General features: G+C 52.2%; 10 protein-coding genes across 10 annotated transcripts; 6 read left to right on the top strand and 4 right to left on the bottom strand.

Annotated features, from left to right (window-relative positions):
• Positions 1-1,770: 1,770 nt before the first annotated feature.
• On the top strand, positions 1,771-3,116 carry A1O3_00341 (uncharacterized protein; the record flags this gene model as incomplete). Its single annotated transcript, XM_007730491.1, has 3 exons — positions 1,771-1,806; positions 1,878-2,292; positions 2,641-3,116. The coding sequence occupies 3 exons, from the start codon at positions 1,771-1,773 to the stop codon at positions 3,114-3,116; spliced, it is 927 nt and encodes a 308-aa protein (XP_007728681.1).
• Positions 3,117-3,479: 363 nt separating this feature from the next.
• Positions 3,480-4,230, top strand: A1O3_00340 (uncharacterized protein; the record flags this gene model as incomplete). The annotated part of the gene is made up of 2 exons (XM_007730490.1): positions 3,480-3,672; positions 3,722-4,230. 2 exons carry the CDS (start codon positions 3,480-3,482, stop codon positions 4,228-4,230), a joined length of 702 nt encoding a protein of 233 aa, XP_007728680.1.
• A 560-nt stretch (positions 4,231-4,790) lies between these two features.
• On the top strand, positions 4,791-5,934 carry A1O3_00339 (uncharacterized protein; the record flags this gene model as incomplete). The annotated part of the gene is made up of 2 exons (XM_007730489.1): positions 4,791-5,218; positions 5,361-5,934. 2 exons carry the CDS (start codon positions 4,791-4,793, stop codon positions 5,932-5,934), a joined length of 1,002 nt encoding a protein of 333 aa, XP_007728679.1.
• Positions 5,935-7,497: 1,563 nt separating this feature from the next.
• Positions 7,498-9,496, bottom strand: A1O3_00338 (uncharacterized protein; the record flags this gene model as incomplete). Its single annotated transcript, XM_007730488.1, has 4 exons — positions 7,498-7,590; positions 7,700-8,341; positions 8,444-8,823; positions 8,956-9,496. 4 exons carry the CDS (start codon positions 9,494-9,496, stop codon positions 7,498-7,500), a joined length of 1,656 nt encoding a protein of 551 aa, XP_007728678.1.
• A 510-nt stretch (positions 9,497-10,006) lies between these two features.
• A1O3_00337 (enoyl-[acyl-carrier protein] reductase I) lies at positions 10,007-11,109 on the bottom strand (the record flags this gene model as incomplete). The annotated part of the gene is made up of 3 exons (XM_007730487.1): positions 10,007-10,873; positions 10,928-11,010; positions 11,067-11,109. The coding sequence occupies 3 exons, from the start codon at positions 11,107-11,109 to the stop codon at positions 10,007-10,009; spliced, it is 993 nt and encodes a 330-aa protein (XP_007728677.1).
• A 946-nt stretch (positions 11,110-12,055) lies between these two features.
• On the top strand, positions 12,056-13,218 carry A1O3_00336 (uncharacterized protein; the record flags this gene model as incomplete). Its single annotated transcript, XM_007730486.1, has 3 exons — positions 12,056-12,631; positions 12,717-13,049; positions 13,123-13,218. 3 exons carry the CDS (start codon positions 12,056-12,058, stop codon positions 13,216-13,218), a joined length of 1,005 nt encoding a protein of 334 aa, XP_007728676.1.
• Positions 13,219-14,492: 1,274 nt separating this feature from the next.
• Positions 14,493-16,340, bottom strand: A1O3_00335 (uncharacterized protein; the record flags this gene model as incomplete). Its single annotated transcript, XM_007730485.1, has 6 exons — positions 14,493-14,960; positions 15,013-15,476; positions 15,558-15,705; positions 15,783-15,895; positions 15,962-16,013; positions 16,071-16,340. 6 exons carry the CDS (start codon positions 16,338-16,340, stop codon positions 14,493-14,495), a joined length of 1,515 nt encoding a protein of 504 aa, XP_007728675.1.
• Positions 16,341-17,040: 700 nt separating this feature from the next.
• A1O3_00334 (uncharacterized protein) lies at positions 17,041-19,462 on the top strand (the record flags this gene model as incomplete). The annotated part of the gene is made up of 6 exons (XM_007730484.1): positions 17,041-17,408; positions 17,471-17,915; positions 17,981-18,034; positions 18,107-18,231; positions 18,310-18,508; positions 18,587-19,462. 6 exons carry the CDS (start codon positions 17,041-17,043, stop codon positions 19,460-19,462), a joined length of 2,067 nt encoding a protein of 688 aa, XP_007728674.1.
• Positions 19,463-21,451: 1,989 nt separating this feature from the next.
• On the top strand, positions 21,452-23,609 carry A1O3_00333 (uncharacterized protein; the record flags this gene model as incomplete). The annotated part of the gene is made up of 8 exons (XM_007730483.1): positions 21,452-21,587; positions 21,783-21,880; positions 22,009-22,091; positions 22,370-22,487; positions 22,577-22,790; positions 22,943-23,021; positions 23,170-23,270; positions 23,461-23,609. The coding sequence occupies 8 exons, from the start codon at positions 21,452-21,454 to the stop codon at positions 23,607-23,609; spliced, it is 978 nt and encodes a 325-aa protein (XP_007728673.1).
• Positions 23,610-24,774: 1,165 nt separating this feature from the next.
• Positions 24,775-26,410, bottom strand: A1O3_00332 (uncharacterized protein; the record flags this gene model as incomplete). Its single annotated transcript, XM_007730482.1, has 2 exons — positions 24,775-26,048; positions 26,113-26,410. The coding sequence occupies 2 exons, from the start codon at positions 26,408-26,410 to the stop codon at positions 24,775-24,777; spliced, it is 1,572 nt and encodes a 523-aa protein (XP_007728672.1).
• Between the last annotated feature and the right edge of the window lie 4 nt (positions 26,411-26,414).

The raw sequence follows: 26,414 nt of genomic DNA, 5'->3' as shown, positions 1-26,414 counted from the left end.
CGATGATGAACCTCAACTCGATGATGAACCTCAACTCGATGATGAACCTCAACTCGATGATGATTATCTTCCCTGGATCCCGTCCAAGGTGGGCATCTCACGCCGTCAGGTGCATTTGGCCGCGGAGGGCTTGATGCAGACAGTCATGATGGGCGAACGGGCGAGGATGCAAGAAGAGCGGGCGTGGTAGTGTGGCATACACCTTGGTTCACCTCATTTCACCTCATTTCATATCACAGGACAGCATGGCACCTCCTTGAGAAAGGAATGAAAAGACGAAGGGAGAATGGGTTTTACTGACAACGACGGTGACGGTGACGACGTTGACGACGGTGACGATGACGACAATCACAATAGCGACAATAGCGAAAATCTTGGAAATTGATGGTGGAAACAATACTACCTTTTAGGAAGTTGATGATAGCTTCACGCGGATATCGGTTCGTTGCGGATCGTTTTCTGCCCTGTTTCTTTTTTCAATAGACATGCAATGGGACACATTGGGGTTTCTGAGACTAGACATTCGACGGAGGACGGCTGATTTGCACCGTGGTGCGGTCCGACTAGGCTACGAGTAGGAGTACACATACACATAATTCATATTTATGAGGTGGGCTTGGTGAACAGAATTGGTGATGGTGATAGATTGCAAGAAATCGAATAGGACCTAACCCTAACCCTAACCCTAACGAAACGAAACGGAACGAATTGCATATATTATCTCCCATCTACCATCTATCTGTATCTGTATCTGTATCTGTATCTGTATCTGTATCTGTATCTGTATCTGTATCTGTATCTGTATCTGTATCTGTATCTGTACTCTTGCCGTATTCATTACTTACTATATCCTTACACACGCCGATTCTTTCTTCATGGTCGGGCGGAGTATAATGGAGAGAAGTCGAATATTCTTCCTTTATGGTCGGGCGACGAATCGAATTGTATGGTGGAGAGGAGAGAAGTGTATTGAGGGCTGCCACATATACATAGGTATGGGAAACGTGAAAGGCAAATACCTAGGAATGGAGATGGAACTGGAGACGCAGTGGTGCTGTATTGGTATGGGTAGTGCATTGCAGTACTAATGTAATAAGGTAGGTAGGTAGAGAGACACATTTACATCTACATTGATTCACTTGCTGGTACTGCTCTCAACCCAAAGACGTGTGCTGTACATTGTACTGTATGCACATGGATCTGAATCCGAAAGCGTGGGTCTATCTCCATCGCTCGCAGACACCAGCACAATCGCCACCAATCAAGTCGGGAGTGACACGCTGGCAAGCAGGAGGCCCCATCAGCGACATGTCACTACATACTCCATACGTACACATAATTAGACCACGGGGGAATCAGGGACGAGGGGATCTTTGTTTCTTGTTGGCTTTTTCAATCTTCACTCAGCTTTCCGGGGCTCAGTCTTGACGGGGTTTCTGGTCCTGTATTCAGTGCATATTGTGTACTTGAACGGCATATTCAGAATTCGAATTCCTGTCTATACAGTATCCCAGTCGTTGCAGCATCCAGCATCCAGCATCTCATCCAGCGTCCAGCATCCAATCCAGCATCCAATCCAGCATCCTATCCAGCATCCTATCTAGCAGCATCCAACGTCCCCCATCCAACATCCCATCCACCGTCCACCATCCAACATCCTATCCAGCATCCTATCCAGCATCCTATCCAGCATCCTATCCAGCATCCTATCCAGCATCCTATCCAGCATCCTGTCCACCATCCCATCCCATCCCATCCAGCGTACAGATCATGTCCGGACCAATCCAGAAAGTGGTCGTGCTTGGGGTAGGTATACGAAAGACAGACCAAAAAGGCTCCCTTGTCAAAACTACCTGGTATTGACTTGACACCCACAGGCCACCGGCAACGTCGGCAAGCCTGTTGTCACAGCCCTGGCCAAAGCGGGATACACGGTGACGGCAGCCTCACGAACCGAGGGCAAGAAGTTCCCGCATCCCATCATCCCGGCCGTGGTCGACTACAGCTCGGTCGAGGCGCTCGTCGACCTGTTCAGAGGCCAGGACGCCGTGGTCGAAGCCTTCCCCCCGAACGCGGCACACATGCAACCCACCATCGTCGACGCTTGTCTCAAGGCCGGCACGGTCAAGCATATCATCACGCCGGATTTCGCAGGCGACACCTTCAGCCCGCATATTAGAGAGTTGCCGCTGTATGTGCCCAAAGTCGAGGCGCAGAAGCAGCTGGAGGACAAGGTCCGCGGCACCGAGCTTTCCTGGACCGCCATCATCACTGGCGGGTGGTATGATTGGGGTGAGTCTGGTCTTGATTCTTGTCCTGGTCTTGAGTTCTTGTCTGGTCTTGAGTTGTTGTCCTGGTCCTGAGTTCTTGTCCTGGTCCTGAGTTCTTGTCCTGATCTTGAGCTCTTGTCCTGGGTCCTCGGTCCTGGCTATGTTGCGTAGCCTTTCTAGCCTGTCTTGCTGCGTGTTGTGTGGGCCTCATGTCTCATGCTGAATACGTCCCTACTCCTCCCGTCAGTAATACTGTACCGTCCCTACTCCTCTTGTCAGTAATACTGTACCGCCCTACGATACCTACTGTCACGTTCTGCAGATGGCGTTCATCTTCCATACTAAGCACTAACAACGTCAATGATGGCAGCAATCCCACTTGGGTACTACTGGATCAACCCGCAGACAAACACCATCACCGTATACGGCAGCGGAAACCAGCGTAACAGCATGTGCCGCGTCAGCACCGCTGCCAAAGCTGTCTGCGATGTTCTCGCAGACCCAGCCAAGTTTAAAAACCGGCCCGTCTACGTCGCCGACCACACCGTCAGTTTGAACGAACTGATTCCCATCCTCGAAGATGTACGGCCGGGCTGGAATATCGTCAAGGTCGATCTCGATGCCTTCTTCGCCGAGGCTAAGAGGCTGTGGGACGAGGATACGGAGAAGGGAGTCAAGGTCCGATTGCTCACGCCGGCCTACAACATGCTCGGAACTTATGGCATCTTCGAGGAGAACAACAGATACAATGCCGACTTTGAGCGCTTGATCGAGCCTGGATCTGCATACCAGAAGCCACTGGCCGAGCTGAAGGAAGAGTTCAAGGTCTTAGTCAGGCCGAAATGAGCGAGTCTTGGTTAGGCCCAAATGAGCGAGTCTTGTCTTGGTGGTGGATGCGGACGGGCAGAGTGGTCTCTGTAGTCATTCAGGGGCGGTGATGCATAGAGCCTAGACAGTTGACAGTGACGCATAGAACCTAGACAGTCGACAATCGACAGTACTAGGTAGACAGTAGAGAATTGGCGAGTCGACATATTGGCGGCTGCGGTGCTGCGGCGCTACGCCAACCGGCTTACATAATCGCTCAAATTTAGTTCCGACTACACGCGAACTTCGATTTCTCCAGCACAGCGAGTGCGCAGCTCTGGCTTCACAACTACAGCCGGTTCCTGCAGACGAACACGGCCTCTGCAGCTCTCGGTATTCAACATGTCTCAACCAGTAGCATCTCGTTTCTCAACCTGCTGTTGGAGGTCCTTCTTCGCAGAGGCCCGGCCGCAGAGGCAATTCCGTCGGTCAATGGTCACCATACAACGGGGACCTGTGCAGAAGTTGGAGGTCCCCTCCGATCTCCCACCGCAATTGCTCCCTCAACTCCCAGAAAGATATAGACCGGGACGAAGTGAGTCGTGATGCTCCTACCGCCAGCGCAGTTTTAACTTCCCGCGCAGACCGACGAGATATCGTGATCCACCCATCCCCCATATCCGAGGCCGAGACATGCAAAGATCCTGTGGCCCATGTGGACAAGCAGCAGCTATCCATCTTAGATCCCACGGGCGCACGAGCGAGACTTTTCGACAAGGCGAACCCGGATCGCGCAAAGGTCGGGGACGTTTTGCTTACGACCTTCAAAACCGGAGAACCTGTGTCGGGGGTCATCATGTCCATCAAAGGCACCGGTCCACACACGTCGGTACTGCTGCGGAATCAGTTGACCACGATAGGAATGGAGATGAGCATCAAGGTGCACAGCCCGCTCGTTCAAAGTATGGAAATCGCTCAGAGGTCACCCAAGAGGAAGAGACGTGCCAGGTTGTATTACCTGAGAAAACCAGAACATGATATGGGAAGCGTACAGAAGGTGGTGGATCAATACTTGAGGCAACGGGCCATGTTGACGGGTGGGAAGCCTTCTAAACAAGCTGGCAGCTTCAGGTCGAGGAAGGGAAAGAAATGAAGATGATGTTTGTGAGTATGTTGGCACATCGGACTGGCTATCGCGACAAACATCGGTGTTTGAACGATGGCGATGGCGATGGTGCATGGACACACAACAACCAGATCTGCTTAGGATCGGAGTGTAAGAGTACGAGGACGACTTCTCCCCTGACTGACATCAAGGGCCTGCTTCAATATACAAATATCCGGGAACATACCATGCGAGAAAGGCCTCTTGGTTCATGGGCCGTCTGGAAATTCGACTTCTTTCTCTCTCCCCCCTTTCTGCCGACTGCTAACACTGGACCACCTCTCTCTGTCTGTGAATGATACCGCCCTGGTCACGTTAACTTTCGATACTGCCGGACCCTACCCCATTCGGCGATTGTTTCGACTTGGCGAGTAATACTGCCGGTACCTGTTGGACTTCGCGTTATAAATATCTCGCGCACATTCCTCGCGCACTTTCTCTATCTTTCATTCCTACACCTCTCCAAATCCACCCCTCTCATCATAAACCTTCATCAAGCCTCATTCAAAGACCTTCAAACTCTTTTACCCTTCATACCCTTCATCACAATGACTGGTCTCCAAGCCACTGTCACCGACTTCTCTGGTGCCCCGACTCCTGTCGGCAGTCCCAACCCCTCGGCGTTGTCTCAAGAGAAACTGTATGCAGTTTTGACTGAGCACCTCAACAAGATAGATGCTACCATGAAAGGTGCAAACATCGCTGCAGGCAAGACTCGCCTCACCAAAGAAGAGATCGACGAGGTGAAGTCGGCGTTCAAGCATGTGACTCTCATCGACGCCGAGCCTTCTGGCAAACTTGATGCTGGCGCCTCTCACGCATCCAAGCCTGAGAATGACAACATTGTCCGTGGTGCTGGTGAAAAGACCAACAACACCAAGACTGCTGGAGACAAAGCAGGCGCCACGTCCACCAGAGTGAGCACTGCCAAGCAGAGTGCACCATCCATGGACCACAAGGTCGCTATCCCTCTCAGGTAAGTTTTCTCTCACTTCCAACCTCACTTCTCACCTCACCTCACTTCCAACCTGGCTCTTCTTTTGCTTCATCTGAATTGTCTTTATGGCAAATATCATATCAACAGATTGGATGGCTGACTGACCATTTCACCCTTCTAGTAGCTGGGCCAGCTTGCCAGTCTTGGTCGTGGTCGACAACGCTCACTTCTATGTCCACACCGACGTCCTGGGCCGCATGTTTTCCAAGGTCCTCTTCGCCCCCGGTGGCTCCTACTCCATTGCCCGATGCAGTGCCAATGTTTTCCAGACCGCACTAAACTTCATGTATCGCGGCAATTTGCAAGAGTTGGAGCTTGACACTATCGACGATGAGGACCTGGCTGCAAATCTCTTCCAGTTTGCAAAGGAACATGCCAACACTGTTCTTCTGGCTGGCTTGCTCCAGACTCGCGAGTTGGACTTGTTGGCGTCGCAGCACCTTCAATACGTCGCTTACATCTACAAGGCTGGTGTTCCCGACGCTCGCTTTCGTCAACACTTCAAAGACCAGCTCGTCGATGCTTTGAACGATGAATTCGAGCATGGCCACAACTCTGACAACACCGAGCCGGCCATCATGCTTCGTCTCCAGACTTACCTCAATGAAGCTGGCTGCGCTTTCGATGACATCACCGAGTCCTTGCACTTTCTGTGGACTACTGCCATGGGTCTCAATGCTTGGGCAGCCTCTTGATCTGGTCCGAGTTGGATGGGTTGGTCCATGCAGTGACCGTTGGTGTTGGATGTTGGGGTCTGGTTGGGGGTTGGGTGGAGTTGAGTTGAGTTGGGACAGTTCATTGACATGAGCACTCTCCCTTTTCCTTTTGATATTCCTGTTCCTGAACTGGAAGTTTTGTCCTTGTCTTCTCATGGGCAGGATGGACTCTTTGGTTTGGCGGGGGTTGAGTTCAGGAAGAGAGCACACATGACAACAAACAACAAACACAACACAACACTACACTACCACTGCCTCTATCTCAAACCACAGCACAAGTCAAGACAAAAACAACAGCATTCACCATCGACACACTCTCAAAATGGCAACCTTTCAACAACACCGGTGCCTCACCATGACAGATGTCAGACCTTGATGGACTACAGTAACACTTGCTTGCTTTGCTTTGTTATTGATTGATTCATGGTTGCATGCAAATTCGCATGCTTGCATCACCATCACCGAATCAATCCCAGTTCTGTTTCAGTTGACAGAAAATGCTTTACCCTGCCCTCTTGCACTCACTAATCTCAAAGCACGAAGTGATCGGACTTCGTCTTCTGAGATGGCAGGGGGGTTAGGTTAGTTTTTAGAAAACAAGACTTGTTGTCTCAAAAATTCGTGCCTGTGCCGTGCTCTTGTTTGTGGTCTTTTTTGTGTGTGTGCTTGTGTTCGTGCCTACGCCTGTGCCCATCTACACCTGTGCTTGTGTTTGTGCTGTGCCTACGTCTGTACCTATGTTGTGTTTGTGCCTATGCCTTCGCCTGCACCTATCTACGACTGTGCCTGTGCTTGTGCTCGTGTATGTGCCTGTGTGTGTGCTTGTGCTTGTGCCTGTGTTGGTGTTGGTGGTTGGACCTACGCTCGCATTTGTGCCTGTGCCTGTGCTGTACTTACGTCTGTGTCTACGTCTGTACCTACGACTGTACCTACGACTGTGCTTGTGTTTGTGTTTGTGTTTGTACCTATGCCTGTGCCTTGCCTGTGTTGTGTCTGTACCTACATCTGTGTTTGTGCTCGCGTTTGTTCGTGCCCTGCTCTGCTCTGCTCTTACTTGATCTATATGCCTACCCTGCAAGGCTGGCTCACAGCTCTTTCATACCCCGTGGACGGATACTGATTCAAAGTGCCTTTCAGTTGATGTGGATTCCATTTAATTTTATTTGTTTTGGGTTGGATGAGCCTCATTTGGTTGCCTTCCCTCCTTCCTTTCCATTCCATTCCATCTAGCTTTCATCTAATTGCTATATTCTAGTAGTTTTCATCTGATTGCTATAGTCCAGTAGCTTTCATCTAATTGATATATTCCAGTAGTTTTCATCTAATTGCTATCTCAGCACCGAGAAGATCATTCGAGTTGATGTTCGCCCAAGAAAACCAAGGCCTCGATAGCACATGACTTTCTTCAATATGAACACTAGTAGAATGAACAGTGTGTCGCCGTCACCTCAAGGCAAGAGCAGAGACCCAATGCCTCGATATTCGAAAGCATATGACTTCTTCGATATGAACACTAGCAGATGAACGGTATGTCGCCGTCACCTAAGGCAAGAGCAGAGTGTGATCCTCGTCCACCTGCCCTTCGACGTCGAGCGTAATCTTTCCGCCAACCACGGCAGGACCTCTGACGGTGATCTAAGAAAAGAGGGCCAAATTAGCATCGACATAAAACCGAACATGTCTTAGCATCAACATAAAACCGAACATGTCTGGGGTTCGTTTGTTTCGCTTCGCTCAAACATACCTTTCCCTGAGGGGTGTGGGTGTCCATGATCTCCTCGTCACCCGAAACGTGCACCTCGACCGAACTTAGCGGAGCGCCTAGACACACTCGCGCCCCCTTGTCGCGGTAGTCGAGGATATTGGTTTGGGTGATGGCGCCGGCCACGAGAGGCGTGGTCAGTGCATAGCCAATGCGGCTTTGCAAATGGGAGCGCAGGGTGTGCAGGGTCGACGAAGACAGACGGGTCTTGGCGGGCAAATTGGTCGATTGTGGGATCAGCAAGACACGAAGGCTGGCCAGAGACGAAGCCAGAGTGCCTGCGCTCTTGGCCGGCAGGTTTCCGGCCTGCAGGGTTCGCTTGGACACGTACTTGGACAGACCTGACGGCAGTTTGGTGGTTGGGTGCTCGAGATATGCTTGCACCGTGGACGGCGAGGCGATGACCACGGTCGGCCTGCTCAGCGCCGTGGCCTGGATGAGGTCGACGTTGTCGCCCGCCACCGAGTTCAGCGACACGCTGGCGTTCGAGTACAGCGCCGCCAGGATCCAGCAGAGCGTGTAGCTGTCCGTCAGGCTGGTCGTGGCGTGTACGGTATCGCTGGGCGAGAGCTTGTACGCCCGCAATAGCGTGGCTTGTAGGCCGGCTGTGCCGGAGATCAGGTTCTATTGAGATAGAAAAGTCAGTCAGCATTTCCCTCTGCGACAGAGACGACAGCATGGTAGGGATAGATGGAAAAACAAAGGCAAAGACAGTGAAAAACATACCCCAGACGTATACTTGACCAAGTCATAGCCTCCGTTGGCAGCCGGGTAGAAAATCGACACCGGCGGCACCTGCGAGTCCAGATCCAGAGGCAGCACCTCGGAATTCGTACTGCGGTGGTTCTTTTGCACCAGCTCATGCCAGGAAGCCACGCTGAGCCCGCTGGGGGCGTTGGCCGACCATTCCATATGCTGGCTCGACGAATTGGCCACCCAGATGACGTTCTTGATGGATTGGCTGGTTGCTTGCATGGCGTCCAGATCCAACGTGCCAGCCTCGGCGATGACATGATCCGCGGATGTTTTGGACAGCAGCGAGTTCAGCTTGTCCTGGGGCAGGCCGTACGGAATCAAAGTCGTGGAGAAGCCGTAGAAGGAGCCGGCTAGGTTAGAAGCGGTCAGCGAGCTATGACTGAGAGAATAGACGGGCTTCGAAGGGGAAGAGAATGAGAAGAGCCATTTGGGCTGTACTGGCCAGCCCACGGGGCAAGTGGTTTCTCAAAATCAGAACGCACCAAAGATGGCGGACAGCAATTCCACCGAGTTTGACAAGCACACAGCCACCGACTGGCCATTGTTTCGCTTGACGTACTGGCCGACCACATTGATGCCCAGCGTCAGGTCGTCCAGCTCGTGCTCGGTGACTTTGTCCCGGCCGAGCACCGTCAGTATCTTGCCCTTCTCTCCCGTCAGCGTGCCGTCGTCCTTGACCGCGCCGCGGGCCGCCGATCGCCAGACATCGCGCAGATCGCCTGCCCGGCCAGCCGTCCACCTAGGCGCTCCGGGGTCCTTGACGCCCAGGCCGGAACGGAGAGGATAGCCGTGAGGGAGGTCGATGGCTCGGTAGACGGCCGAGTGCCCGGGCTGCCGCACCGGTGCCACTTGTGCTTGTCTGGCCAGCAGGAACGGGTGCGTGTCCGACTCTCGCCTGGTCAGCAGAGGGTAGATCAGCACTACGCCTAGGATAATGGCCAGCACGGTGGTGAACATGTCCCAGGACGAGAAGAATTCCGCGATTGCGGCGTCGAGCCTTTCCGCCGTGTTGGCTGTGGACATGATGACACGCGGTAAGGGGAATCTGAATCAGCTCAGGTACTCTGTACTCGCTTGTCCTGGTGGATGGCGGAAGAATGAATGGCGAAGGGTCTGTACCAGTTACTACTGAGTAGAATCTTAGACAACAGCAATGATCAAAGCTAATTAGTGAGACATAAGAAGACGTGGGCTGCTTTGTCTCATCGACACCACATTTTACTCTGTACGGCTAGTTCGACGCCGTCTCCCGAATCCCGTCGAATTTCTTGGCCCGGAGCCGGAACATCGCGGGGGAGTTGGGGAGCGCTGGCCGTCTGGGGTGCTACAGAGGGCGGGCTCTAAACTCTCCTCTGTAAGATGGGTCGAGTCGTGGTCATACAGTATACTAGCATTGCCTGGTCTACCTGTAGTATGCTGTATATAGATGGTCTCGACATAGACCCTTGCTCTAGCTTGAGCTCGTCTCTAAATTGGACCCCCGTTGCGCCAAACACGGACATCTCGTACTCCCCCTCTCTAGTGTATCACAGCTCACAGCTTGCTCTGAGGCTGATAGAGCTTCTGAGATCTCTCGATTGCTTCCACCGCCTCCTTCTCCAGCCTCGAGAGGAGCTCAGCGCAGGTGGGAACATCGTGAATCAGACCAATCACTTGCCCCGCCGTCCACACTCCAAAGTCCTTGTCGCCGTTGATGAAGACCTGTCGCCCTCGCTGGCCGGACACATATGGTGCTATTTCTTCGAACTTGCCCGTGGGACTGGTCTTCTCGATATTGTAGGCATCCACCGCAGCCTTGTTCTTGTATAGCCTGGAAGTGTTGGTCCATCTTCTCATGACCAGCTGGGTATCATGTTCTGAAGCTTCCACGATTGTCTGTTTGATCTTGTCATGGATCGGCGCCTCTACCGTACACATAAACCGGGTTCCCATATTGATGCCTTCTGCCCCCAGAGCCAGAGCAGCCGCCAACCCCTGGCCATCAGCAAAGCCGCCCGAGGCAATAAACGGGACCTTGAGTGATTGCCTCGCTCGGGACAGCAGGATGAAGTTGGTAATGTCCGACTCTCCCACGTGACCGGCGCACTCGAACCCATCGATGGAAAGAAAGTCCACTCCCAACTTGATGGCTGACTGAGCGTGTCGGATTGTGGTGCATTTGTGGAGGACAGTAATGCCGGCTTCTTTCAGCTTCTTGATAACCGGGCCGGGGGAGTTGCCTGCGGTCTCTACTATCTTTATACCCTCATCGATGATAACCTGAGTATATTCGAGATACGGAGGAGGGTTGAGGGTCGGTAGCAGGGTGATATTGACACCAAAGGGGTTCTTGGTCAGGGTTTTGCACTTTCGGATCTCCTTGCGCAGGTCTTCGGGAGTGGGTTGAGTAAGGGCAGTAAGCTGCAGCACAAAGTCAGCATCCTTGACTGGAGAGTCCGTTGCAGGCACACTTACAATGCCTAATCCGCCAGCATTTGACACCGCAGAGGCAAGTTCGGCGTACCCGACCCATTGCATTCCACCTTGGATTACAGGGACTATTTATTCATGGTTAGAATAGAACGGCACTGGTGACAATATGATCAGGTCATACCTTTGATGCCCAGACGGCGCGTGAGCTCGGTGTTGAAACCCATCTCTTTTGGAATGAAGTCGCGGCGAGAGCGATGGCGATGGCAAGAATAGGCCGGCCAAGGGGTAATAGATGATGCAAGGGAAGGGAAAGAAGAGACCTCAGCACAGAGTAAGTCAGAATATATGGTCAACACGGTCGAGTCCATCCATCGGCAAAGCGACTGCGCACGAGGTTGCCGGTGGGGATGTGTCGGTGTCGTGAACCGGGGAACCGAGGCACAAATTATGACCTTGGGACAGCAGACGACACTTTCTCACACTTTGGCCACGACGAATGATCACCTCTTAGGAATGATTCACATCTTGAAGCAACACCGTCACCGGTCAGGTCTTTCGGTCAATTTCAGCATCATACACCATACACAACAATAAACGATCATCAAACCTACTGTTCCCCGCAAAAGCCTCATCAGCGACCAAAACTTGAAGGCAGCCTCGGGCACATGGAACGCAGGCTGGGCGCAGGCTGGCTACGGGAACAAGAGACATGCGCCGCTTTAGAGCTTAGGATTAAGAGGCTTAGCTGCAGCCGGAGCCCGCAATAATGTTAATCCGGCCCGGCGGACACATGTGATGCTCAGGTGATCTTGTCCTGATATCGACTCTACAGTAGGTCTTTAATCATGCAGTACTCTGTAAAAACGGCTAGTAGTCATATTAGAACCGACATTCTCAAGCCATCTTTGATGATCGACCCAATACAAACGATCACGAGCGGACGGTATCTTACTGAACGGACGAAACGGACGAAACGGACTATTCGTCCGATCCTCCACAACCACGACAGGGGAAAACAACGGTGAAGAGGTCAGTATAACTACCGAGTATGGATCAGACAGGACCCTGTTGGACCATGGATTGCCCCGAGAATTTCATTTTAGCCCAGAGAGAGTGAAGACTCGACTATATCTCACCACCCACACAACATATCGTATGGCAGACACGAAGATGTCTTCCAAAAAGCTCCTGGTTGTCATTGGCGCCACGGGCACCCAGGGGGGATCCGTCATCGAGACGATATTGTCCGATCCAGCCTGGCGCATTCGCGGTGTAACTCGCAACCCGTCCAGCTCGAGAGCCCAGACCCTGGCGGCAAAAGGCGTGGAGCTAGCCCAAGCCGACATCAACGACCCGTCTACTCTGACCCAAGCCTTCGATGGTGCCCATGCTATCTTCGGCTTGACAGACTCATGGTCACTGTTGAATCCGAAGAACGAGAGCAAGTTAAAGCCCGGCCAAAGGCTCATCGAATGGGCCTTTGAAGAAGAGTTGCAATATGGCAAGAACATATTCGATGCTGCTGCTCAGGTCCCGACGTTGGAACGGCTGGTGTATTCGACTTTGCCCCATCTGAAGAGATTGTCGGGCGGCAAGTATGACAAGGGCTACCATTTTGACGCAAAGGGGTTCGCAGTTGAGTATGCAAAGGAGAAGTATCCCGAGTTGTGGGGGAAGACGAGCTTGGTTCAATTGGGGTTCTATCTGTCGAATTTCATCGGACATCCGTGGATGACCCCTAAGAAGGTACGATCTCGGGACTTGGTTCGACCTCGCTCTTGAGGGTTTGGGCTTGTGGGCTTGAGTCTCGCTAACATCATCAACCCTACAGAACGAAGTCACTGGGGCCTACGAGTTCCGCCTCCCTGCCAAGCACTATGTGTACCCCATGGTGGCGGCAGAGACAGACACAGGACTGTTTGTCCAGGCTCTGCTGGCTGCACCTGCTGGGAAAAATCTGGCTGCATACCGCCAGTGGATTTCGGGAGAGGATTTCGTTGACCTTTGGGCAAAGACACTGGGGGTCAAGGCCACCTTGAAGTTCGGCTCCGTTGATGCTGCACTTCCGGACTTTCGGGAGGAACTCGACCACATATTCGACTTCGGCCTTGAATACGGCTACTTTGGACACAGCGTGGACAAGTCATTGATTGACCCGCACCAGGTATATATAAATCACTTCTTTTTGCCGTGCCACGAAACATGTTCGTGACCTTGCTGACTCTCATCCTTTGCAGCTCGATCCCAACCTGCAGCTCGGCACAGTGGAAGAGTGGATCAAAGCCCAAGATTGGTCTGGTCTCGAGGACCCATCATCCAAATGGGCTCACTAGGTGTACCTACGAACCTTGAGCACTCGGACTGAGAAGACTGCTCATTATTCGTCGATTTTCCTCGTTGATCTCCTTAGCCATGTTATTCATCCTCACCCTTGACATATACTTTATCCCACGTTCGCAATCGTCTCTTTCAGTATTTTCACTCAAACAAGACTTATGTAGGCCCGGTATTCACCTAAGAATAGTGCGCGCACAGTGTGAACGGCTCTTCGTGAGCCCTGTGGGACCAGTGGCCTCAAATTCGCCTATCTCAGACACTGCATACATGGCATTTGTGTATTCCGTGGGAAAACACTACCTATAGCCAACATGTCAAGGACGATCTCGCGCCACAGGTTGGCTTAGGTCCCCTTATCAACTGTGGGGATACGAGGCCGTGGGTTTACGACGTTGGAATTGACTTAATACTTGTTTGAGAAGGACTCTGACTAATATGTGTACTTGTGTAGATATATGTAGAGAGAGAGAGACAGAGAATACCCTCTGAAAACAAGGACCCCACGACTTTTCTCGAGCAGTATAGAGATAATTAGAAATAGAGATTCTAAATCGGACGGCAACCACGAGAGACATCGACACCAGCCTCAACATATCGTCAACCAGCATCACCGAGACCAACACGAGCTATATTCCGCCCAAGGACTTTATATTTCCCAAAAACACTTCTCCCGTCCCCACGAACCCGGTCGGTTCGACGGAGATTCCTCAACAGTTGAAGGCAGACTATACTATCGTAAGTTTTGTCTTTCTCTCTCGACCCGTTGCTGGGCCCTTTTTCCATATCCAAAGAACAGAACCTGAAATCTAAATCTAAATAGTGTAGTACCCGCTCACCAGTTACCTTCCCTACATCACGATCACGCAAGAACCGCCATTGGACGAATACCACCGCATCGACTGTGCCAATCGCGCGGATTCATCGAATAAGTCATTGTTAGCAGCAATCACGGAGAAGAGAGATTTCATGCCTCCAATACGTTACAACAAGGGTTCTAGTATATGGGAAGAAAAGTCATGACAAGTAAAGGTTGAGCGAAATGGCAATGAAATGAAGCTGATTTGATTTGTCCTGTTTTTCTCACCAGGAACCCCCGGCACCACGTTCCTAGCAGCGAGTCTCTCAGTGTCCGAGACTGGCGGCGACAATCTCTACCTGAACACGATGGAAGCCTACGACCGACCCTACGAACCTCAGAAAGTCTTCCTTGAGGGCCTCGACGCCGTGCACTCTGCCGCGCAGCAAAAGCTCCAAGTGACTGGGCACCAGCTCAGCGGTCATGTTCGATCTCCAACTCGCGCTCGGCCTTGGTGGTATACTTGGGGAGGATGCGAGCTATGACGGGAAACAATGCTGTCAAGATCAACGAGGTTCCAATGAAGGCCGTCACACAAGCAAAGCCCGTGGTGTACCGCGGCGCGTCGGACTTGGGCCAGAAGTAACTGGCGTAGATTGCTGAGCTGGCTCCAACACTGTTGGTGATGGCAATGGCCACCGCCCGCTTCTCGGCCGGCAGAGAGAGAGTCTCTGAGGCCCAACTCAGGATCAGGGGCGCCGTGGGGTAGAGGCCGCCGATATACAAGCACATAAAGGCGTAGCGGACTTTGTCGTGGCCGGTCAACGTGAGACCCACCACGGCACTGATCCAGGCCACAGTGAGCCCGCCTACAATGTGCCAGCGTCGTTCCACATACCGGTCAGACGTCAGAGGCAGGACGATGAGGACGGCCGTGCCGGTCTGCGACGAGTCAGGCTTTGTCGGAAAGGGGGAAAGGACAGACTTCACTCACCGCCCAGATGGGCACGGTCATCCACTGTGCCGAAGTGCCTGTGTAGCCCATGCTCTTCAACACGGTGGGGAAAAAGTACGAGATGCTGGTCGAGCTGTTCTGCGTAATGTAGACGGCGATGAAAAGATACATGCGCAGATCCACCACCGCGGCCTTGAAGCTTTGCCAGACGGTCAGTTTTTTTCTTCCGACTTCCGACTCCTGCTTGTCGTGCATGATGCGGGCGATGCAAAGGGCCCGTTCTTGCGACGTCAGGCGCTTGGTGGGAATATGGGGGTAGTCAATCAGGATGAATTTGGCCACGATCGCTACTCCGATGGTGACGAGGCCCTCGATGAGAAACAGCCATCTCCAACCAGCCATGCCTCGGGTGCCCTCCAGTCCCGAGATGACGGCGCCTGCGATGAGACCAGCCGCGGCACCTGCAAAGCAGATGGCTGTGTAAAACAAGCTGAATCGCTTTCCTGTCCCATTGTTAGTCAGAGCAAACGCAATGTACCATGGAACATGCGTGACCGGGATATGGATCAGAGGACTGGACTTACCAATCTCATTGCGCTTATACCAGCAAGACATGATATAAAGAACGCCCGGGAAAAAGCCCGCCTCTATGACGCCGAGGAAAAAACGACACACGAGGATGTCGCGGCTGTTCCTGACTTTTGACATTGCGCAACATACCGCGCCCCATGCCTAGAAGACACAATACCATCAGATCAGTACGTGATCCAACCGGGTGCTGAGGATGGGATTAGGTATGGTTGACTCACGGCCATCAGTCCAGATATGTACCACGACGGGCGGACGCGGGCTAGGATCATGTTTGATGGCACTTCCCAGACGAGATATCCGATGAAGAAGATGGAGATCAGTAGGGCATATTCTAGCGCAGGCATAGGCATCAGCAACGGTTGGATCGAGCACTGTCAAGGGAATTGGGCGAGTTTACGGTTGTCGGAAAGTCCAATGTCCTCACTCATGCCAGCAGCATTCGCATTTCCCTGTTCAAGGTTAGTGATGCCAATGAGTTGTGTTGGATGTAAGAAGGAAGAACCGACAATATTGTTACGATCCACATAAGCCATCACGCACATCAGCCAGAGCATTGGGATCAGAGACAAATCGACCTTGCGCAGCGTCTTCTTCTCCAGTTCGGTGTTGGGTGCGTACTGCCGCAGGGCCGACTCGACATCGTCTCCAGGGAAGCCATACTGTCCATGAAGCGATGCATCCTGCACTATCACCTGGCCTATATGGATGTCAGGTACAGCCAGGGTGTCGACTTGGGTCTTGCTGAAGTCTTTGGCATCGTCCAGGGAGCTCTCCATGTTAGCCAAATAAGTCGACTGCTGCAGACTGGGAATGAATGGCCCTGGAGAGGAATGCGACAGACAAAGATGAGGCCTAGGGGCCTTAGGCTTCGGGCAGAGCAGCATATTAGTATTGACATGCAATGCACTCCACCCGCCTATATCCTCTACCCTCTATCGCAGACGGGCGTCAACGAAACCCAGGTTCCGATGATAAACGAGGTGTTCATGTCATGTCCAGGCCAAGTGACCGAATGGCCTCAATCTCGATGTCGAGGGGAGGCTGAAGAGTCAGGCTGTGGATACTTCCGGCCCACCACCATCGAACCCACTTCGGAGTTTTCCAGGGTCGGTTATCTACTCAGTCCTCTGAGGCGAACTCTGGATCCAGACTGCTATCTGCTGTGGGTGCATTGGCCAATCATGTTCCTGCCATAACGTTGCTACTCAATCATCGACCCCCCGGTCAACGTTTACTTTAACCTGCCCTTCTTTCCTTGATCACCCTACTTCGGATGCTGGCCCCGAATCTGCTTATCGCCATGTCTGAGGCTGCTCAGCCATCATCACCATCACCAGGTCGACGCTTCCCTGTCCCGCGCACCAGGGTGTCCCGGGCATGCGTCGCATGTCAGCAGAAGAAGCAGAAGGTGAGGTGCCACGTCCTCCAGCCATGGCTGCAGTATGACTACGTGTATGGCTATGCTGACCAACGTCCATGCCCAGTGTGACGGCCAAACACCTTCCTGCAACAATTGTCTCAGAGCCAACCGAAGTCAGTACTGCACTTTCCCACGCGCTTGTGGTACTGTACTGCAGCTTTACTGAAGGTCTGGCTGCAGCATGTGTCAGTCAGGATCCAGCCACCAAGCGGCGACACCCTCGAGGGTACCTGGAGTCTCTGGAGAAGCACAACTCATTACTGGAAAACCATGTGGCCTTCCTCGAACGGAAGATCCGACAACTCCAACCCGGCACAGACATAGACCTACTGGACAACTGTGCCACCGACGAAGGTACAAGGAGTGAGGTTCGAGACGAAATTCGCACTCATTCTCCTTCTCGTTCTCCTCCAGTACACGACAGGTCAGCTGCGGTCTCTACACTCTCCTTGTAAACTCACGAGACTGATGGGACGCAAGCTGCAGCACGGTCAGTCCTGTCAGCGGCAATGCAGGCTTTGGCTTTGGAGAAAGCACCAGCAACGACAGCCCCCAATGGCATGATATTTCCAATCTGGAATTGCTGTGCCTGCGCTCGGCTGGTGCGGAGCCTCATTACTTTGGGGCTGCATCGGCCTACTCTTTCACCAAGATGTTTTCTGCCTCCCTCCGGGCGGTGCGCACCAAAGGGCCCGGCATGACCATGTCTGGGATTGCAGATAATACGGTTCAAGCGCGTGCAAGGGCGACTCTAGCCCCGCTGCCGAGTAGGGCGTATACGAGCATGTTGACATCGGCCTACTTTGAACAAGTACATCCACAGTTTCCATTCCTCCACCGACCGACTTACCTACAGTGGGAAGAAGAAGTCATGACAGCGTGTGAGAGCGGTTATACTCCCGACCCGACGAAAGCGTTCTTTGTCTTTGCGGTCAGTTCCCCTTTCAGGCTGTGCTGTAGTCCGGTCGCAGTTTGTTTATCTGCTGACCTCACCAGTTGTGTGCAGTCGGAGTCCTGACAGGGCCACTGGCGGGCGGGTCGCTCCCCGAGGTATGTTATTGGCATCCATGCAGTGTTTCTCGTCTCAAAGCTACGGTAGGTCGGACTAACGTGGCGACCCAGGGACTGTACGCATCGGCGGAGAACCTGATGGAGCATGTCATGCAGCTCAATACTCTAGAATCCATCCAGGCTATCCTTTGTTGTGCGATGTATTCGATCCGATCCCCTGTTGGGGTATCATTATGGTGCGATCTTGGACTCTCAGCCTTAGCTAGGCTATCAGAATATGCCCTGGTATGGAGGACTAACTTGGAGTACGACAGGCTGCTCTCGGGACTTGCTCTTCGACAATGTACCGAGTTGGGCCTCCATCGAAAGATCCCGTGGTACCGAGTGGATTCCAATCCCTTAAAGACACAGATCAGAAGGCGTGTGTTTTGGTGCTGCTACAACTTGGATCGGGCCATGTCCATCACTCTCGGGCGGCCACAGAGTATTACGGACAGCGACATCGACGTCGAGGTATGTTACGCGTTGACACAACTCAGCATCCACCTGGTCGGATGACAACTCTAACCGCTCTGGCCACTGTAACTATAGTATCCCCTTGACATTGACGACGAGAACATCACCGTGTCTGGCCTACTATGCGAACCAAGGATATCCAACAGTGATCCACCCACGACCATGTCAGCGGCGATCCATACCATCCGCCTTCGACAGATTTGGGCCCGGATCCAATGTTCAGTGCATGCCCAAGTCGGCACAGAAGCCGACGTGACAAGCACAACCAGTACCACTACCACTACCACACCGGATCAGGATTCGGATTCCCTGCTGGCCGGCTTCAAGCGCGAGCTGGAAGAGTGGCTTGAATCTTCACCGTCGCAACTCTCGTCCAGCCACGCACAGAACAACAGTTTTGGATCGCGAGAATGGTTTGACATGATGTATCACCACTCCATCCTCCTGCTCTACCGCTACCGCCTGACGAACCAACGAAACAACCGCAAAGTCCCCTCGGCGATCTACCTGGAGTGTGCTCAGTCGTCGGCGCTCCTCTGCGCTGGGTATCGGCAATTGTACGTCAGCGACCGTCTCCACGACACATGGGGGGGACTGCACAATTTGTTCTTGGGAGGGGTGACGTTCTTGTATTGCCTGTGGTCCAGTCCTGACATGAGGGCCCAGTTTCGGCTGGACAAGGTGACCACGACCTGCACGGCCTGTGCGGTGGTTCTGTCCATCATGGCCGAACGCTGGGCTGCGGCGGCGCCATACCGGGATGCATTTGACATGCTCAGTAACGCGACATTGACTATGGTGGCCGAGTCGGGTTTGACATGCACGCAACCCACGTTTCCCGTGCTGTCGTGTTCGGCCAATGACCGGTTTTCCGGCTACTTGTCACACATGGCCGAGGTGGGTATTGGTGCCTCTGTAGAGGAATTGCTATCGAGCATGTTGGAGTCTTAGGCTCTTGTCTGGGGGATATCGAATGTAGCAGAGCACCATGATCAAAATGGTAGTCTTGTCTTGGGGGGCAGAGAGGGTGGGAGGCTACCAAATTGGAAATATGGGTCAACTCACAGGACGGAAGGTACTGTAGCCTGGACAGGAGGGGTATGTAGAGGGATCCCGTGTAACGGGACAGGTTCTTTGTTACCGGAGACCAGATAGATACTCACTTCCCACCTGAATGATTGATGCCTCCTCAGGCCTGTTACACCCCAACTACCATAGTTGGATATATGACTTTTCTGGGGCACGTCAAATGCAGCAGAACACCATGACCACAGTGGTAGTGTTGTCTAGCAGAGGGGCACATCGAATGCAGCAGAGCACCATGACATGACATGACATGATAGTCCGATCACCCATCTGAGTCTGAAGCAGCGTATAGGTAGATAAGATACCATACATGTTGTAGACTAAGATACCATACACAAGATATTCTAGACTGCCCTAGACTGCCGATCCGATACGATAATACGATATGATACAATATGATAGTCCCTGGGTCGGGTCGGGTATATGTTCCGAGGCGTGGGTGATTACGGAGTGGAGTACAGAACAGTACAGTATGTGCCTGTGCCTGTGACTAACTCACAGCCTTGTGGCCTGGGCTTAAGGGGCCACTTTCCCGCCGGGCCGAATACCCGAGTCTCACCTGGGCAATGTTGATAAGACAAGACCACTGGACATGGCATGGCACGGCTGTCTCCGATGTCTACATGTAGGGAGGGAGGGAGCGACAGTACAGTTATTGAATCACTTATTGCATGGGGAGGGAGTTACAGTACAGTAATCACTTATTGCCCGGTGTGGCGGACATACAACCTAAATACTGTACGAATACTGTACGGAATATGGATGGATGGATATCTTAGTACCTTGGCTAGGTAGTGAGATTCCTATATCCGTACAGTATCTAAGATGGGTACGAGAGAACCTGGTCACATACATTCATATGATATTCCGGCCGACAGGCCATGTCATGTCATGCCCCCTTTTTTTCCTTTTCGGATCATTGCGGCCGGTTTCGGTTGGGGTTTCTGTGGAGATAGAGATGGATGCTCGTTGGAAACATAATTGCAATTGCAATTGCAATTCTTGGGGTTCTTTCCGATCCCAATACTCATGTCATGCTTTCGATCCGAACGTTCATATCACGGCCTATTCGATCCCATCATTCATGTCATGGGTCTCAAAACCCCGAGGCTATGGTTTGTTTGTTTGATTGATTGCTACCCCCGAGGTTGATTGGTTGACTGACTGATTGATTGGTTGATTGTTCTCCCGGAGGTTGATTGATTGATTGATTGATTGATTGATTAATTTTTGGGTGCGATGACTCGACTCCATCGAACCTGAACTCGAACTCGGAGTTATCCGTACAGTAACATAATGGCGCAGGCATAGAAAGGAAATGATCATGTCCACTCACTCCCTAATACTGGATTCGACCAGACTGGTGGTCAGACACTACCTACATACCTACGTACCTACGTACCTACCTACCTACCTACCTACTCATTTTGTTCTCATCTGATTGTGATATAAACGTAAATCCCACCTCTGACCCAGTTCTTCGGCATCGTTCTCTGCCTTCCTTGGGCTCAGGATCAAGATCAAGATCAAGATCAGGCAAAGAAGCACAATCACAAGCACAAGCCCGATATCAACACCACCAACATCAACACCAACATCAACACCAACATCAACACCAACATCAATACTATTGCTCACATATAGATAAAGGGTCTAACTGCCAACACCAACACCAAGCCAACATACAACAGCCAACATACAACAGCCAACATACAACTGCCAACATACAACTGCCAACATACAACAGATACCTGCCTTCCCTCCGCCTATCTCTGGCGGTATCTCGATAAGTCACTTCCCTCCGCTCATACCAGTATCTCGAAAAGCAACCCTTCCATCATTTGACTGCTGAACATGGCACCGAGGTCAATTGTCACCATTGACGCTTCCGAGCCTCTGGAAACCATCAACGCCATTATTGCACGAGATGGCGGAGTCATTGTCTCGAATTTCCTCTCGTCCGAGCTTCTGCATGAATGCTTGACAGCAGGTTAGTAATAACACCCTGTCCCTAACACCATTTTATGTACCATGGACATGACACCATCATGTACTATGTACTAAACACCCTGTTCCCTGACACCATGTACCATGTACTATGTACTATGGACCCTGTTTCCTAACACCATCATGTACTATGTACCATGACATATCCGGAGGAAACACCCTTGCTAATCCCCAACAGTTGAGCCATACTTCGACAGTCGTCCATTGTACACATCTACAGCAACCCACCAGGAGCTGGGCGAGAAGTTCTTTTCGCCCGGTTCACAACGTGTCTATGTATGTATTGCCCACAGTTGTTTGGGAAGATAGAGACATCCTGGCATCTGAGTAAAACCGTTGTGTTCGAGACGTCCTGGCATCTGAAAACCCGTTGTGTTCACTTTTGACCATGATCGCGACAACAGGGCCTTTTGGGCAAAATGCCAGAGCAAATTACCCAGATTCTTCGGTCGCCCGTCTGGAATGGTATAATGGATCGGTTTTTGAGGTGAGAGCCACGTACCTGACATGTTCAAGACACTTTCCTTTCCATCGCCGGCATGCCCAAGACACTTTCACTTTCCATTACTGGCATTCAAGACACTTTCCTTTCCCAGCATACCTAAGACACCTTTCCTTTCCTTACATATCCAAGGCACTTTCCCTTTTCATTACTGGCATACCCAAGACACCTTCACTTTCCATCGCTGGCCTACCCCTAATGCATATAATCATTGCTGGCATACTACGGCATGATTTGATGAGCTGAGTTGAGCACTTTTCTAGTGACGAATTCGCTTCGTGGACCGGAAACTTATTGGTCCCCCAGAAGAGTGGCTACATGCTGAATGCAACCACCGCCATTCGACTGGTCCCCGGAGCAGAAGCTCAACCACTACACAGAGTAAGTCAGAGTCGGAGTCATGACACATTATCATAACTCTAGACGGCTCGATCGTATCGAATTCAACTTTTCTCATTGTCGGTGTCCAGGATCAAATGGCATATCAAATCCGGCCGGACCCGAGAAATCCTCTTTTCACCGTCATGGTCGGCTGCCTGATTGCCGCATCCAAAACCACGGTCAAGAACGGCGCGACAAGAGTGATTCCAGGCAGTCATCTCTGGGGAGAGGACCGCGCACCCCAGCTGGAGGAGGCTGTCTATGCGGAAATGGAACCAGGATCTGCTCTGTTCACTCTTGGTTGTAAGTGGAGTACTAGTACTAGTCCATTGCCGTCCATTACCTATTACCTGAGTACTGGTACTGGCACTGGTTTTGTTGCAGTACATTACCCACTCATATATGATGGTGGGGCCCCATGTTTGTTTATGGTACTGATATTTTTGATTTTGCAGCCACTTACCACGCAGGCTCGGAGAACAAATGCGACCCGAGCGATCCAGACGCCTTCCGCACGCTTTTTGCTGTTTTCGGGTACGTATTGCAGGACATCCTCAGACTCCAAGATATCATCTCCCAGAACATCCTCAACCCCGAGAAATCATCTCTCCCAGCACGGCCATCTACGTATTCGTGTCATGGCCAGTTCGACCACTGACACTGTGTTGTGTTTAATTTATAGTCAGCGTGACTATTTCAGGCAACACCAGGAAGAAGTCCTCTCCACACCGGTCGAAGTGGCCCGCAAGTTGCCCGACGATATACTGAAGATTACCGGCTACTGTAAGTATTCAAGGATGCCGGATGGTTGAGGCCTAGGCCTATGCTTGGTTCTTGCTTCTACCCCCTCCGCTGTGGCATCTACCCCCTCCCCTATGAACCAAACTATCTCAACTAACTCCCCCTTTGACCACAACTATCTCAACTGACTCCCTGTGACCACGATCATCTAAACTGACCCTGTATGTAATAGATAAATCCCTCGGAGGGGTCGGCTACGTCGAAGACCACCAGGCCCCAGTGGAGTTTTTGCATCCAGATCAACATCCAGACCGGACCGGGACCGGGACCGGTATCGGCAGCCTGAATAGCCAGACCCAAACGGTCAAGGTGGGAATTTAAGCGTTGTGTGTGGGAGTCAAACACATCCTGGACCACAACCACATGGAACGGTCGACGGCATCTTTGGCGCCACGGTTGTTGTACGTATAACATGGCACGTGAGGGAGGGAGCCGCCCAGGGCGATGAAGTGGACATGACGCGCTTTGAGACTGAAAGGGCATTAGTGGGGGTATGAGTAGTAGTTTATGTCAAAGGTTGAGATGCCATCTTCTCGATTAGAGGAGTATGGGGGGAGCCCAGACTATATAGGTGTGCCTATTGTGCCTATACCAGCCTCCTGGTTAAAGAACAAGGCTGGGAGTGGGAATGCCCAAGTCAGTGCCTACCTAAAGTTTGACACGTTCACCCATCGCATTGTATTGCATTGCATTGCTTCACAACCGACCAAATCGATCGAGCTTCACCTACTCCGTACTAGGTGAGTACATAAAGTATGATCCCGACTCATCTCCGCGATGACAGATCTTCGTCTTCCAGCCCGGCTACTGTACCACGGCACCACATTGTTCTTCAAGACCTCAATGCGCTGATCCTACCGCATGACTTTGTGTATCTATGCGCCATACAACGACACCGAAGCCACCCGACGGGCATTGTCGCTGTCGCCAGACCAGACGTGGGCGTCATCCTGGTCGTGTGAGGGTTCGGGGTTCGGGAGTCTGGTCGGCCTATCCTTTCAAGGTCTGCGGGCTGAGGACCTGTTGGCCACCTTTTACCTCCATATGCTGTCAAAGGGTCTCTACATCGGCCACGTTTTACCTCCCTATGCTGTCAAAGGTTCTGTATTTCGGTTACCTTTTATCTCCGTATACTTTTAAAGGGTCTCTACATCGGCCACCTTTTACCTCCATATGCTTTCAAAGGATCTGTACATCGGTCATCGGAGGTTCTTGTGCCTGAGGATCATGCACGAGCAGGACATATCGACGCGACGGTAGATATGGCACAGCAGTTTGCCGCGTGGGCTTGCATGATCCAGCTTGAACCGCAAAGTCAGCTGTAAAGTAGAAGCAGAGCGTTGATTCTGGCGTGAGCTAGAACAAATCTCGGTAACATTCAATGGAGACTCTCTGCTCTGGTGTGATCTTCAGATTGCAGACTCTCACTCTAGTATGATCTTCTGAATGCGGACTCTAATCTAGTTTGATATTTTGGATGCCCATATCAGTACAAACAGTGGCCGCAATACTCGCAGCTCTCGGAACACGCCGTGTAATCTTTCTCCGACTCATCGTCCGAGTAGACCTCCGAGTCTGCCTGCCAGTGTTCCTTGTAGTCTGGAACGTTATGTTCCTCGTCTGCCTGCCAGTGTTGCTCGTAGTCTGCAACGTTATGTTCCTCGTCTGCAACGTTAGGACTAGAACCGGTACCCAAACGAACATGATTACCCAACAACTTGTCAAGATTTGAAGAGTCTTCCTGCGGAGTGGCTTCTTGATCATGCTCAGGCCCTCTCAGCCACCAGTCTTGGAGGTGGGGAGGAAGCACTTCTACTCCGTTGTCCGCCAGACGCCTGATCTCCAGAGGCCCCGATTCGGACCGGCAGATCTCGAGATTAGTGCGGCAATTTCTGGCCATCTCAACCAGCTCCTGCAGCAACGATGCCAGTCGGCGATTATGATGAGCGTTCTCCACTTCCCAGCTCTCTATTTCCGGGCGCATGTCCTGGACACGGATATCCTGAAACCGTCCACGATCATGATACCCCACGATCAGATTCGGAACCTGGGCCATCCAAAGCCGTGGTAGGATTTCGGTCAGGTTAATCTCCTTCTTGATTGTTCGAGTCAAGTGGTCGAATTGAGAGCGGGTCTTCAGGTCGAAAATGCTTTCCTGAGGAATGGGACGGCCGCCTGCCTTGATCTGAAGGCCTCCCTTGCCGGTAGCTGTGGCAATCGCATGGCCATTTGATCTCGCGCCGAGTGTCTCGATGGAGGAAGTCGCCTCTGGTGGTTGATGGTCTGGACTCGCGCTTTCCTGTCTCAGGTATCCGTCCACTCCAAAGCGAACCAGCAGGTGTAGCCCCCCCAACCGGTATTGGACAATTCTCTGATGGGACACCGAGGTCTCGACATCTTTCTCCCACTTGGTGTATTCGTCGGGGAAGCTGTGGCCGTAACCCTGGATATCGGAGATCAGCTCGGTCGGCGAGTTCTCTCTGCGCACCAGGAACACCGTCGTCCCCACCCTCGCCAAGATAATCCTGAACTCCTTTTCCACGCCGCGCGCGAACCGAGACAGGTTCCCCAAGGCGCTGGTGCAGGTGACAATGTCGATGTCTTGCGTGGGAAACTGGGGATGCTGCTTCAACACGGCTTGGATGGCCGGCTCCATGGGATAGGACGGGTAGCGGGCGGCATTCGGATCACGATAGAAGTCGCCCTTGTCAGGCTCCAGTCGGCGATTGACCGCGGGAGGTGCCCAGAGAGGAGGTTTTCCTAGGTTGGACAACTAGTCAGCACACCAAACGAATGGCCAGCCCGAGGTTGGAGGATACTGCACCAGGAATGATCACCGTCGGGCTTGGGCTCTCTCCATCTGCCCAACTGTACGAGGCAACATAACTGCAGTCTCTGATCTTCGGATCGTGGTTGTGTTCAGAGAGTGACAACTCCTCTGCCTTGAGCTCCGTCACCAGTTCTCCTCGAGGAGGCGGTGTCGTTGTCTTTGTCGTTGGCGGCTTTGATTCTTCGCTCTTTCTCCATGTGCCTCGCTGTGGGAATCCACGAGATGGTGGGAAGGAGGATCCTCTCCAGCTCCCAGAGCCTCTCCAGAACGATGTGTTGGACGCTTTGGACATGGTG

This window comes from Capronia epimyces, assembly GCF_000585565.1.
Source record: "Capronia epimyces CBS 606.96 chromosome Unknown aczIQ-supercont1.1, whole genome shotgun sequence".
Taxonomy (NCBI): Eukaryota; Fungi; Ascomycota; class Eurotiomycetes; order Chaetothyriales; family Herpotrichiellaceae; genus Capronia; species Capronia epimyces.
Note: the sequence above shows the minus strand (reverse complement) of the source record. Positions and strands in the feature narration are given on the sequence as shown.